We start from the raw sequence: 14,246 nt of genomic DNA on the forward strand, positions 1-14,246 counted from the left end.
CCTCCCCCACATTTTAGAATAATAATGGGATTTATGTTGTGATAAAAAAAAAACCCCTAAATAAATCAAAAGAATTTAATACCCTTTTTTGTCTACAATTTCCACAAATGTATTCTTGGCATTTTCTCAACCGATTTCTTGAGGAATCTCCCTGAGATGCTTAAACAGTATTAAATGAGTTCCCACCTATACTGGACACTCATTGGCTGCTTTTCAGAATATTTCTCTCCAAGTCAACCGTTTAAAAAAAATCTATATTTTTGTAAATAAAATGTTAGTTTTCTAATGAAAGAAATGAACGTGTTAGCACAATTATATATTTTTTGTCTACGACACCGATTTCACGCATTTAATCATACACATTCAGATCAAAAGGTTTTTAAGATCATGAGAAACATTTCAGTCAAGTGTTTCTAAACTTTTGACCGGTTTTGTGTGTGTGTGTGTGTGTGAGTGAGAGAGAGAGAATGTTATTTGCACTATTATCATATTGTGTCAAAGACTATGCTGTAATTAAACTGAACTCAGAGAGAAGGCAGAAATGAGATAAACGGGATTCAGTAAGAAATCACTTTAGTGTCATTTATAATCAGACAATTCAACAGGACATTTCTTTTGTTTCTGTTTCAGCATGACAAAACCAGCATTGAATAAACTGTTTCTTGGCTCATGATAAAACATAGAACATTTTGCTTTACAAAAAAAAAGAAAAAAAGAAAAAAAGAAAAAGAAAAAAGAAGCAAATCGAGTGCATCACTACAGACATCAACCTTCACAGAATAACTAGACTATCCTTCTACATTTTAAAACGTCTACAGAAATTGATTGGTTCCTGAGGCATAACTGAAATGTGCAGCAGCCCCAACCCGTAATCAATGGTAATGAACATCAAGATGACACCAGAGGTATGAATACACTATTTAATAATGAGGGGGATGTTTGCGAGGTGATGAATGCTGCTTCTGCAATCTACCGTCTTTCCCCAGAACTATGGGAAATCCGAGCAGTCGTGAGTAGGGATGCACCGATACCACAAGTACAAGTACAAGTACTTACATTTGGGTACTTGCCCATACCAAGTACCGATACGAGTACTTCACACTTTTCGGAATGCCCCACGTCTGAAGCATGTCATTAAACACACCTGCTACGGCTTGGCCAGTGTGCGAACCCCTAAACTGCGTTGCTTGAAAAATGACTCTCTGGGGAATAAAATCTTCATCAATCCACTGTGCTGTTAAACTTATAAGAGACATTGGGCTGACACTGCTAGTCCAAATATCAGTGGTGAAGTCATGCAGCTTTGATAATGCAGCTTTGGTAATCTGTAATGTAGTGACAAGCTGGGAATCTCATACTTCGGCTCAAATACACCAAGAAGTTAACGAAATGCTGTATTATCTACAAATGACAACGGTTGGTCATCAAGAGCAATGAACTGGGTAAGAACTTCTGTTAGTTTTACTGCCCGTGGGTTGTCTCTGGGCATTTTCTCTCGCTACTCCAGCGTTTGCTGCAAAGCTGGTTGTTGCTGTTTCCCGCTGCCAGCATTAGCAAACTCTTTGCACTCTGTGTTATGTTTGTTCTTTAGATGTTTAATCAAATTGCTTGTGTTAAATGAGCTATTTTTTCTCCTCCTCTTGACAGTTTAGCAGAGCATAGTTTGCAGTGTGCTCTATTTTTATCATCACTTATCTTAAAATATCTCCAAATTGCTGACATTTCTCCTCTTCCGACTACCTGCTCAACTGACAAGAGGTTAGGCTATGTCACATTGTCAAAGTGGTACCGGTACGGTTTTACAAGTACGAGTACATGTGCACAGTATCGGGCCGACACCCGAGTACTGGTATCGGTATCGGTGCATCCCTAGTCGCGAGTATTATGCTATAAAACCATATACACACAATTCTGACACACACTCAGCAAGTCATTCAGATACACACTCATAGCAAACAGACAGGAGTTATACACATACACATCTGAACTATATGATACTATTCGTAGTTTTCAGTCAGGTGACTGGTGTGGAGACCTGGAGGGCAAAACATCATTCCAAAATGGCAGCCAACACTGGACACTCCATGCAACTGTAGCACTGGCCTGTCAGTTTTCCATCTGTTTCAAGCCATGAATATTTTGATAACCTCTCAAAAGAAGAAAAACAAAAGGTATATGAACAAACTGGAAGTTTTGGGCACTTGCGATCCACACGGATCAGCATCCGCCGCATGGATTTCAATCACTGATACGGCGACGTCCCTGCCAGAGCTCCACTTTGGCGATGTCTACATACATATTGTGGAGAATCCATCCCTTTACATTGCCGCCAGGATGAAACCGTACAAAAGTACATACAGTTATCTGTATTTTCGATCCGGATGGGTCAATAATGCTGCCGTTTGCAATGTAAAGGGCAAGAAATTCTTCACTGTCAGAGCAAAGGTGAGTGCTAATTAGCTAACGTTAGATATATATATATATATGTGTGTGTGTATGTATATATATATATATATATATATATATATATAACAAAAAGTAAAACATTTTTTTTTTCAATGTCAGGTAAATCATTCCTACTGTTTAAACTGCTAGCGCATCCAACCGAACAACTATCCGGCATTTTGGCTAAACAAATCTGGTGAAAATAACTGGCGGGCAGCGGAAGAAAGCCGTGTTTTGCCCTCCAGGTGGGCGTTCCTATAAGAATGCGACATCATGTGAAAACTATGAAATGTATCATTCCTGGGTGCTCAGGTGTAATCCCAGTTAATGACTGAGGTTTCACTATACATTTTTTTCTCATGCGCAAGAGTCAGTGATGTCTAAAATGAGAGAGGTCACGAGTCAGGGATTTACATGCACCAAACCCAAAAATGATTCTGCCTCGAGGACGTCATACAGACCTAAAGAAATTAAGTGTCTGGTGCAGTTTAGTACAGTATAAAACAAAAAGCACAGGTGTGTGTACCCCTCAGACTAGCACTGAACAATTCAGCAACAAGGTAAGTGCTGAGGGACATGTACCACAAACATATACACACACAAATGGAAACACACACTGGCCTTCTGGAATGTAGCTGAAAACCCCCTGATACAGTACTTCAGTACATGGGACATCACAGAACTACAGAGGGCACAGGGCTCACGCCCAAGACAAACAGTTTTCACAATATACATACTTCCTTATACAAGTGACAGTATCTACCAAACAGTCTTCCTGGAAGCCCAGCCCTTTTAAGCTGTGTGTGTGTGCACCGAGGAGAAGAACGGAGGTAATACAGTACGGTTTGATTCAGAGTACACCTGATCTCAACACCAGGATGGAGGTTGACAGAGTGGACATGTGCTCTATGGTGCATTCAAATACAGTGAGGGATTCTATGATACAACAGGTCAGAATTCACTTGCTCCTGTCCAATTACCGGCCATCGGCTCCTTTCAACCTGGTGGGAGATTACACAAATCAAAGGTAACTCATGTATAAAATACTCACATTTGCATTCAAAAGCATATTAAAGAAAGAAGGATTTCAACCAAAGGCACTACAGCAAGCCTATTTAGCTGTTTCGACAGTTTCTTTGTGTGTAAATCAAAACGGGAGTGTTTATGGCGCGGGTGTGTGCATGGATTTTACCTGTAAGAGATTGGGAGTAACAGATTGTTCTTCTTCAGGGCCTGAACTTTGCTGCGGGTTTGGGGGTCCAAAGCGATGTAGCAACGCCGTGCGTAGTCCAGAAGCTTCTCTTTGGACGGGTCGAACTCACCCACCTCGGCCAGCTTCTCAGGAGCCACAAGCAGCAGCTCCGCAATGGGAGTGGTGGAGGCCACTGTGTTACGGTCCACACCATGGATCTGGAAGGCCTTGGACATGTTTTTTAGCCGCTGGTACGTCACCAGAATCTTCTTATAGCGGAACAACACGCCAGCAGCATCTTTCACTGTGAAGGGAATAGGGCAAGAGAGACATTTTAGTCCTGTAAAGATGAAAATGGGTGTGTGCATTATCTTTAGTGGGTAATAGGCAGTGCTACCTTTGAAGCCTAATCTCCAAAACCCTTCCACATGCTGTATAGGCTACTAAATATGAATGCTATGGCAAGACTGGGAGCTTTCTGTATTGATAAGATGTATGATTTACATCAGAGTGGAGATGCATCCTTCTGCTTATTGGCTGGACGTACTCTACCGCTCAAAAGTTTGGACACACTCATTCTTTATTTGTCTTCAAAACTCTGGAATAACACAAATGGAACTAGGGGAATTATGTTGTGATAAAAAAAATCCCAAATTAATAAAAATAATTTAGTATTTTAGCATCTTCAAAGTAGATGCCCTTTTTTGCCTAGAATTTCTACAAGTGTATTCTTAGCATTAGTCAACCGATTTCTTGAGGAATCTCCCTGAGATGCTTAAACAGTATTAAAGGAGTTCCCACCTATACTGGACACTCATTGGCTGCTTTTCAGAATATTTCTCTCCAAGTCAACCGTTTAAAAAAAATCTATATTTTTGTAAATAAAATGTAAGTTTTCTAATGAAAGAAATGAACGTGTTAGCACAATTATATATTTTTTGTCTACAACACCGATTTCACGCATTTAATCATACACATTCAGATCAAAAGGTTTTTAAGATCATGAGAAACATTTCAGTCAAGCGTCTCCAAACTTTTGACCTGTAGTGTACCTTTAAGCTGTGACCAATTCAGCCTGGACTGCTCAGCTCACCTCTCTGTCTCTCTCGGCCTCTGGCTATTCTGAAGACTCTCCTCCTTTTCAGGGCAGGGTGGCCCCCAGGGGGCCTCCCAGGAGCACCCATATTCCTTATAGTCATGTTTTCTGGCATCACATCCTCCCCAGACATAAGGTCGTCTTCTTCCAGGTAGCTGTCCTCCAAATATTCTTCATCATCTCCCAAAAGTGAGAGTGACTCTGAGTAGTGAGGGAACACTTCACATCAGCCTTTCAAACACTTTTACACATATTTTGCCATAGCTTTTAATATACTGGCTTCTGGAAAATAGTGATACACATTCGCAAAAAGTACTTGTCCTAATAACGACCTCAAATAATAGGAAATAAATTAGGGTACAGAAGTGTGCGTGATACAAATAGGATTGCAACAAAGAGGTAAACCATACAATGACCAACATTACTTTATACACACACCTGGTAGATCATTCATAGATCTGTTATTAGTACTACTGCTGCTACTTCCACCTCCATGGCTGTGTAGGAGAGGCTGGGAGTGGGAAGGACCAAACATGGAACTTATCTGGGCACTAATTGGCCCAGAACTAGTGCTCATGACCTTGGCATTAGTTGGGGGCTGCTGAGCAGGTCGTTGTGGGAATGACTGACGGCTGGCTGAACGCTGAACCTCTGCTTGCTGATCTGAAAAAGTTAATGATTAAATAGCAGGTAATGCTGATCATTACAGCACGGACACTGCTTAGGATAACACAGCACGGACTTTGACCTACTGATGCACATTGTTCCTTTTACATACACAAGTAAATGAATAAAATATTCACCCTTAATACTTTCAAAGGTTTATATAATGGCACATGACATTGTGTATACAGCAATAGCTTAATCTAGGTACTTGATTCATTCATCTACAATGCATCATTTTTTTTTGTTAATTTTAGTTGTGGTATGCTCACTTGGGCTTGGAGTAAATGTACCTCTATGACACCGAGTTCCCACACTGCAGTGGAACAATACCATCATCATTGTGCTCAGATCGCTGGTTAAGGTACCTTTATCAGTGAGCTAAAGCTAAACAATTAAAATAGTAAAAACTCTGACATGAAAAATGCCTTTACCACGTTCATTCTCTCGTCGTCTCCTCCAAGAAAAACTGCGAGCATCGTTACCTAAATGAAAACAGAGATAAAAATATAACAGTATCAAGCGACGATAAATGTAAGACTTATGTTACAGTCAACTCCTGATTGAGTGTGATTTACTCAAGCAACAGAAGAAACATTTTTAAAAAGAATGTTTCCTCTAAAAATCATATTGACACCTTTAAAAATATTTAAATGAATGCAAACAATTCACAAACATTGTATAATTTGTGAATTGCTCTCGGTCACCAAGAACTTTGGGTTGCTTTTGACCCCTTCCCTTTTCCCTAAAGTATAAATATAATGCATAAATAAAGCATAAATTGTATGATGTAAAATGCACTACTTACCATAAAACCTCACAGTATCAACATCAAGCTACCATGTGTTACATGCAACAAAGTGTTCTATATTTAGCATACAGTTCCCCTAGGACACCAAGTTCTCCTCTTGTGCTATCAGTCATTGTCTCTTACCATTGCTATCCTGACTCTTGGTGGAGAATATGAAGCGGTCGAGTTGACAGCGCAGGAAGTCTCTCTCCTCTTCCAGGTCTTCGATCCGTTTCTGCAGCCACGAGTTCTTTTCCAGAGAAATCTGCAGCTGTGTACGCAGGTTCGTAATCAGCAAGTATGAGCTTGCAGGAGCTGGAGGATCGTTACCTATTTTGGGAAAAAGACCACACACAAAAGATACACGCATAGAGAAGAGCTGGAATAATCAAAACAAAAACTTTGCAAAGTTATTTACATGCCAACAAAATAGTTATTTAGCGATTCATTAGCATACAACATGCAGTTTTATAGCTAAGTGCAAAAGTTTGGATTCCCTTGGGTTCTGGGTGAAAAAAAAAGAAAACTGTCTTCAAGGTTCATTGAATGTTGTTTTCTATTCAGTCCGTACAGGATTTCACAGAGTGTTTTTTTTAGTGTGATTGTTTCACCCAGAAATGCTTGCTTTTTCTGTGGCTTTTTGCAAAATTTGCAGTGTTTTTTTTTGTGTGTAAAACTACTGGAATTCGCAAAACTTTTGAACGGAGTAATTTTTCATTTTAATAAATTCAGCTATTATCTTGTCTTGTGGACTTTATGTAAACATATGTTATGTGAAATAGCTTACATTCAGGACAGAACTAATTAAAAAAACAACATGGGATTGTTATGATCCCTCTTATTTTGTTAACAGTATTAAGATTGCAGATTCTACAAGGGGTATGTAAAATTTTGGGCACAACTGTAGGTTAAAAGATGCCCAAAGTCCTTTACTTGGATAATGTCTCGCTGTGGAATACTGCACTAGTACAACTCTGATGGACTCACATTGACTGTCGAAGTTCTGATCGTTCTGGTTGTAAAAGCCACCCTGCGGTTCATAGTTGTTCTCCTCAAATGGGATGGAGATTTCATATGCATCCTCATTTTTGGGGGCTTTGAAAGAGAAACGCACAATAAGATCAGATGACAGTGAATGCTGGAACATTTTAAACACTATAGTAAGTGTGGCTTATATGATTTATAAAGGAAACGGACATCTATAGTATAATGACAGATTCACTGACATATACAGTATATCATGAGTTTTCATGGAGATGAGACTGCATTCACTAAATTCCAGGGGTTTCAGTAGCATGATGTAAAATGGGCATTTCTGGAGGTGTGGTAAAGACACCCCCTTTAAAAAACAAACAAACTACAGGTCACCGAACATGCTAAGAAAACTTTTTATGCGCAGGCATTCTCAGGATCAGCGATGTAATATGAAGGACAAGACAGACATATTGGTAACTTTTTTTATCCTGTAAATGCTAAATTAACTAGTTTTTCAAAGTGTCAACTTTGCTCTATCTGTGTAAATAAAATTGAGTAGTTAAGGTTAAAAAGAACTAAGGTTTCACTGCAGATTCTTAGTTTTGCATGATAGCACACATAATAGAATTGATGTAACGTCAGTAAGACTGACTTATGACAATAGTATTTTTCAAACATGAAACCCCTGTGATGATGGACAGGTATCTGAAATTGTAGCAGAATGAATGTAAAACCCCTGTGATCTCGGACAGATCTGCAGCAAATGGCTTTTCTTTCCAAACTCAGCATGATCGTTGACCTGTGCAGATTCTCAAAACAGGCCATGCCTACCCGATGACACAATATCTGTTACACTGTCCCTGGAAAAAATCTCTGCCTGCCGAGATATGACATGATGTGAGTGTGCTGAGTGGGCAGAGCTTAAGGCTTCTTCAAAGATGCTAGTTTCAGATAATGCTGTGATTGTGAGTGGACAAAAAGAGTGAAATAAACATTTTTTGTTGGGTTTCATGTTATTATTACTGATATTTAAGAGAAGACATGCTTTATTTAATTTTTTTTTCATACACACATTTTATATATATATATATATATATATATATATATATATATATATATATATATATATATATATATATATATATATATATATATACATACACACACACACAAAATGACTGCAGCATGCTCCGTCTGATCCTCTAGCACTGCTAGACTGGTGCCACCATCCCTCAGGGTACAAGGGAGGCACGCATCAAGACTGTTCTCTGTTCAGGCACCTAGGTGGTGGAATGAACTTCCGAATCACTGTTAGTCTTCAAACGACGTCTAAAGACCTACTTCTTCCTCCTAAACTACTTAAATAAGCACTTTTCATTCAATTTTTTTTATTGTTGTCTGTGTTTTTGTTACTATATTACCTCCCAACAGAGTTAAAAGACTGATGGTATTCTTAGTCTGTGACATAGTGAACCAGTATTGTGATGTATTTATTGATAGAAACTTCAAAGCACTTCTGTAAAGGTCCTTTCACACTGAACGTGAAACAATTCGCCATAGGTGGTGCTGACTGAGACTGCATTTTACACCTGCACTCTAGGTGGCGCAACCCAATATTCAGCTCATCCGCCTATCGACCATTTCTTATTTTATGTGGATTCTACCCAGAAAGGGAGGCAGAAGGTTTTGTGTTTTTTCATACTAAAACAGCACCATCAAGCTGTTTTAGTATGAATGAAATAATGTGAAATATAATGTAATAACACAGCAGTGGGACAAAACCTGTTTATATGTTCAAGATAAAAATTTTTTTTTAAAAAATGAAAAGAAAACCCCCCCCCAAAAAAACTCAAAACTGTTTTGGCATCCTCAGCCGTTGTTTCAGAGTCTTTCACTGATTGAAAAGAAAATGTGGCGCCGCCAATGATCATGCCCAGTGGGAACAGCTCCATAGGGGTCAGCTGTTTTATTCAAGAGCATCATAAGTGTCAAACATTCATGCTGCTTAACCCTTGTGCGTCCTTATGGACATTTTTGTCTTTTTAAAAAAAAAATTATTATTTTGTCTGTGTTAATGCAAACAGCATAAATTTTGCAAAAAGTGAGTATTCTTGGAATTTTACTATTTCATAATTAAAACATAAAACTTTCATAAATCAATTTTAAACTAGGTACACAAAATAGTTACACTCAGGACCTTAAGGACAAAAATGTTCCCATTGAAACCCATTCAAACTGCAATGCTTGATCACCATGAAGTTTAAGCATAAGATCATGCATTCTGTGTTAATAGGCTTTCATTTTGTTGACAAGGTTTCAAAACATTGAATTAAAAAAAAAATTCTGAAATGTGTAGTATTTTCTCAGGTTGAGCCTGTGGGGAAAATCTATACTTTTCCTTTTTTTTGTGATTCTGCTGTATTATTGAGCACTGCAGACAAGCTGAATAAATGACGCAGCTATAATTGTGAGGGTGTGTGTGTATGAATGTCAGAGTTATGGTCTGTATGTGTGTACTAAAAAATGTTTGTGTGTGAACAGTTTGAAAGAAAGAAATTATATTGTACTGGAAATCACAAATCCCACCCCATGTATACAAAGAAAGTTCCCGAGCTTTGAAGATTTTTGCATTTTGTATAGAAACCGACATTTAAAGGGTTAAAATTCTGAAAATGATAGAATGTTTGGTAATTATGATCAGAACTGATGCTGGTTTAAAAAAAAAAAAAAAAAAAAAAAAAAAGGCAGTGAAAAAAAAAAGTCCTGTGAAAGTGGAAAAAAAAAAAACAATTAATATATAATTATTCTATATACAGTTTGTCCTTTATGGACTAGAGTGGTAATTTTATTTACCTTTTTTAAAAATCTGACACTGCATAAAAAATATAAAAAATATGAATGCATCAAAATGAATGATGTTGTTAATCACGGACATATCAAAGACTGTAATAATCAAAGACAAAAAAATTCTGCATAGCATTTAATATATGGAAAATAATGACTATTTTTCCATTAAAACCCCCATTTGTGGCATTATGTAAACAATCCAGCATTTAAAGGGTTACACTTGTATGAATGAATGAATGTTTGGTCATTATGATCAAAACTGCTGCTTGGAAAAAAAAAATCGTCAGTGAAAGTGGAAAAATATATGAATATATAATATTTTTATGACAGTTTTTAAACACGCCCGTTATGTGTAAGTTTATTTCAATTAACACACAAGGGTTAATGGCGCTCAGTGTGAAAGGACCTCAAGTCTCTCTGGATAAAGACATGCGCCAAAAGCCATGAATATAAACGATCAAATAATTCCACCAATTACTGAGCAAAATGTTTGTTGTGTTTGTAATGTATTGTGCCTCAAAGTAAACTTTCATGCAAAAGGATGAAATCTACATAACGACATCCCCGCTCCATATCAAACTCTCATGGCAGATAAAATAAGCTGTTAAGCAGAATCTTACTTTGCAACTCTTGGGAACTTGCATGCTTCCTAGTGGCTGTTTCTGCATCGTTCATACTTCCGTTTGCTTGATCCCGTGTGTTTCCGGCTGATTTCACATAAACACAAACGTTTTCACATGTCTTTAAGGCAGCTGGAGTGTACAAGTGCCAGAGGAACAAGCAGCTAGCACACAACTGTATACATAACCATGCAACACCAAGGCAAATAAGACGAGCTTGAGGGCAAAACGTACAGTAACTAAACCAGAAAGGGGCATTTGTTGTGCGGCTTATCTGCTGGGTATATTAGCTTAACTGGCTAACTTGAGCTAGCTACATAACAGCTACACATATTAGCTGAATGAATAAACACCAGTGACAGAAGCAAGTGTGTAGCAAAATAGAGCAGCTAAATATAACATTTAATTCACCACGACGCCATTTCGCGTTGTAATTCGGTGTCACTACGGCGTTACAGTGAACTAGCTGGTTAAAGCACGGGCATACAGCTCTAACGCTAACCGCCGTTCTCTGAGGAAACTGCACACGGCTAACTAACACCACACGCCGTTAATGTCTTTGCTCTGTACACATTCATTTCTGCCGTCAGGACAAAGAGACACGTGCACAAACCGTTCCGTGGTCGTGAACTTCTTTATCTTGCGCATATAAAAAAATAAAACCAATGTTCAATGCACTTCTGTATGTCAGGGTATTTTTTTTTTTATAAAGAGCGGCTAACAATAACAATTAAATGTCTTTCCCCCGTGCTGTCGTCGCCCCCCCCAAAATGACGTACTTCCGTGTGTGTATGTGTGTCTCAGTTTTTCAGGGGCTTGTTCATGTGTCAGGTAGAGTAGTTGTAGTAGTAGTGGTGATGCTTTTGATTATTATTCATTTTAACTGGAGTATGATCAAAACCTCTTTGTGACATTTTAAACGCCAGCATATTGAAGGACTTGTTGAGATTGTTACTACCAATGAAACCTTCTCGTTAAAACTTGCTTATCCAGTTCTCTGACTAAGAAGAGAGAACGAACACAAAGGTAGACTGGTCACATGACGCTGCAGCTTGCAAGGGTGGAGGTGAAGGTGGAACTTGGGGGAGAAAAACAAGTCAGTTTTATATTAAAAATAATAAAACAAACTCCACCTCAGAAGGAAAGAGTCTATGTGAAAGGTATGTGATTGGATGATTTTGTTCAATTATAACCTCATCATATATATATATATATATATAATATGTTTGTATGTATGTATGCATGCATGTATGTGTGTAGATGATTGGCCTTTTTTTCACACTTACCCATTGTCTTTTTGCTGCAGCTGCCAGCGAATGTGAAATCTAAGTGGTGTTATTTTCCCGTCCGTCATACAGTCGCAATCAAAATTATTTAACCCCCATTGTAAGTCAGGTTTATTGTCAAAATCGACAGACTTTCAGCTGTTTGCAATGAACAAATCAAACAAAAGTAATTGAAATAATTCAATACAACGAATGCTTCAAGTGGTTTCTCCAGATTTAATTGATAATAAACTTATAATAACCTCTCCAGTTTCAAAATTATTCAACCTCTTCATCGCAAGCATCTTTAATACTCAGTAGAACCATATTTTGCTGTTATGACCTGCTGCAACCGAGATGCATAGTTTCTGGCAGCGTTCCTGAGGAATCTTAGCCTATTCTTCATGAGCAATGGTCTCCAGTTCAGTAATATTCTTGGGTTTGTGTGCTGCAACCACCTTCTTCAAAGCCCACCAGAGATTTTCTATGGGGTTCAAGTCAGGTGACTGTGATGGCCTGTAGAATCTTCCAGGACTTCTTCTGCAACCAAGCCTTGGTGGAATTTGAGGAATGCTTGGGATCATTGATCTGATGGAAGGTCCAGTGATGCCCAAGCTTCAGCTTCTTCACAGATTTTTCTCCTAGGATTTCCTAATACTTAAATGAATCCATCTTGCCTTTCACACCCTGCAGGTTTCCAGTACCAGAGGATGCAAAGCAGCCCCAGAGCATCACCGAGCCACCACCATGCTTGACTGTGGACAGAGTGTTCTTTCTAAATTCTTCTTCCTCCAGACATACCGCCGATCCATCATGCCAAAAAGTTCCAGTTTTGTTTCATTGCTGCACAAAACAGAATCCCAAAACTTCTGTGGCCTATTTATATGATTTTATATGCTTTTGTGTCAGTAGTGGTGTACGTCTTGGAGTTCTGGCATGGAGTCCTTCTGCATTTAGTACGTGCCTTACTGCGCTCACTGAAACCTCAGTGTCTGTTACCATCAGGTCTTGCTGCAGGTCTTTTTCAGTCACTCAAGTGTTTTTCACAACCGCCTTCTCAGAAATCTGGTTGGAGCCGTTGAGAGCTTCCTTTTTCTGCCCTGCCCAGTTATTTCAATGATTTTTACTCCAGCCAGTTCAGGTATTTCATGTGTTCCAGCTCAAGCACACCTGGTGCAAATAATGAAGCCCTTGATTAGTTGCATCATGTGTGCTTGAGACAACACCTGTTTTGCATATTTGTGCTGTTGGGAAGGATTCTATTCAGGGGGTTGAATAATTTTGAGAGTCGACAAGATATTATAAAATGCATTTTCAGTTGAATTTGGGGAAACCACTCGAAGCATTCATTGTGTTTAACTATTTCAATTACTTTTGTTTGATTTGTTCATTGCAAACAGCTGGAAGTCTGTAAATTGACAATAAACCTGGTTTGCAATGGCGATTGAATAATTTTGATTGCAATTGTTCCTCTCTCTGTGTATTGCCCTTGTTCTGTACCCTTTTTTCTGATTCATCTCTTTCCATCAGGCCATTATGTCAGCTGAGAATGAAGAGCTGGGCCATTGTAAGTTCATCCTGGTGTTTGCCATCGTTATGGACCTTCTTGGGATTACTATAGTCCTGATTGGAGTCTTTGTCCCACTAGAAGTTAAAGGTCAAGACTTCGGTGATCTACTGGTCTACTCGGGCTTGGTGTTGGTCCTGATGTCCATGGTTGGCTGGGTTATGTGGTACAGTGGCAACATTGAAGGCTTGAGCTTAGCAAAGGATCTTGGATATAAACGCAATGCTGTGGATCGCCTGGCTCGCTCACTCAGTCGCCGCATACGTAGGAGTCGTCATACAGCATAGGCTGACCTTTCAAGACCTCCAAGAGACTTCTGTTCCTGGAGTATCAAATGACCTTCAATACGCAAATATCCAAGAATAGTACAGGTATAGTGGTGTGGTTTGTTAGTTATCTTAGTTACAAAAGTTCACTGGCTACTAGTTTTACTTGTGAATATTATTTAAAGTTTATATTTAGTTGACTGAGCCAGTAACTAACAACCTGACAGCTTTGTGTTTATTCAGAACTCTATACACATTTCTCTGAAATATGAAGGCAATCTAATCTTATCTAATACTATAATGTAATAGTATATATTTAATATTATACAACACTATTAAAAATTGGCATCAAAGGCTTCAAGCACACAATATGTTCATCTGTTGTATCACAGCATGTGAATTTACCTAATGTAAATATGGGAACAGTTCTGGTTTAATTCACTTTGTTGTCCTCTATGTTGTAATGGTTCAATTTTACTAGTCCATGGATTAATAATTAAGTAAATGATGCCCATAACAA

General features: G+C 38.5%; 1 protein-coding gene and 1 long non-coding RNA gene across 3 annotated transcripts; one reads left to right on the top strand and one right to left on the bottom strand.

Annotated features, from left to right (window-relative positions):
* Positions 1–556: 556 nt before the first annotated feature.
* ccdc106a (coiled-coil domain containing 106a) lies at positions 557–11,384 on the bottom strand. 2 transcript variants are annotated; one of them, XM_017473435.3, is made up of 9 exons: positions 11,242–11,384; positions 10,629–10,715; positions 7,174–7,281; positions 6,331–6,516; positions 5,831–5,881; positions 5,172–5,396; positions 4,731–4,934; positions 3,638–3,941; positions 557–3,446 (listed from the first exon to the last, which is right to left on the bottom strand). In XM_017473435.3, exons 2-9 carry the CDS (start codon positions 10,681–10,683, stop codon positions 3,422–3,424), a joined length of 1,158 nt encoding a protein of 385 aa, XP_017328924.1. In that variant the 5' UTR covers positions 10,684–10,715; positions 11,242–11,384; the 3' UTR covers positions 557–3,421. The 2 variants fall into 2 exon arrangements, with proteins under 2 accessions (XP_017328924.1, XP_017328915.1); XM_017473426.3 differs by having other exon boundaries at positions 10,629–11,384.
* Positions 11,385–11,386: 2 nt separating this feature from the next.
* On the top strand, positions 11,387–13,682 carry LOC108268452 (uncharacterized). Its single transcript, XR_006982785.2, has 3 exons — positions 11,387–11,788; positions 13,424–13,460; positions 13,542–13,682. It is a non-coding gene; the product is annotated as an uncharacterized LOC108268452 (long non-coding RNA).
* Positions 13,683–14,246: the final 564 nt, after the last annotated feature.

Source organism: Ictalurus punctatus, chromosome 1, assembly GCF_001660625.3.
Source record: "Ictalurus punctatus breed USDA103 chromosome 1, Coco_2.0, whole genome shotgun sequence".
In the NCBI taxonomy this organism is placed as follows: Eukaryota; Metazoa; Chordata; class Actinopteri; order Siluriformes; family Ictaluridae; genus Ictalurus; species Ictalurus punctatus.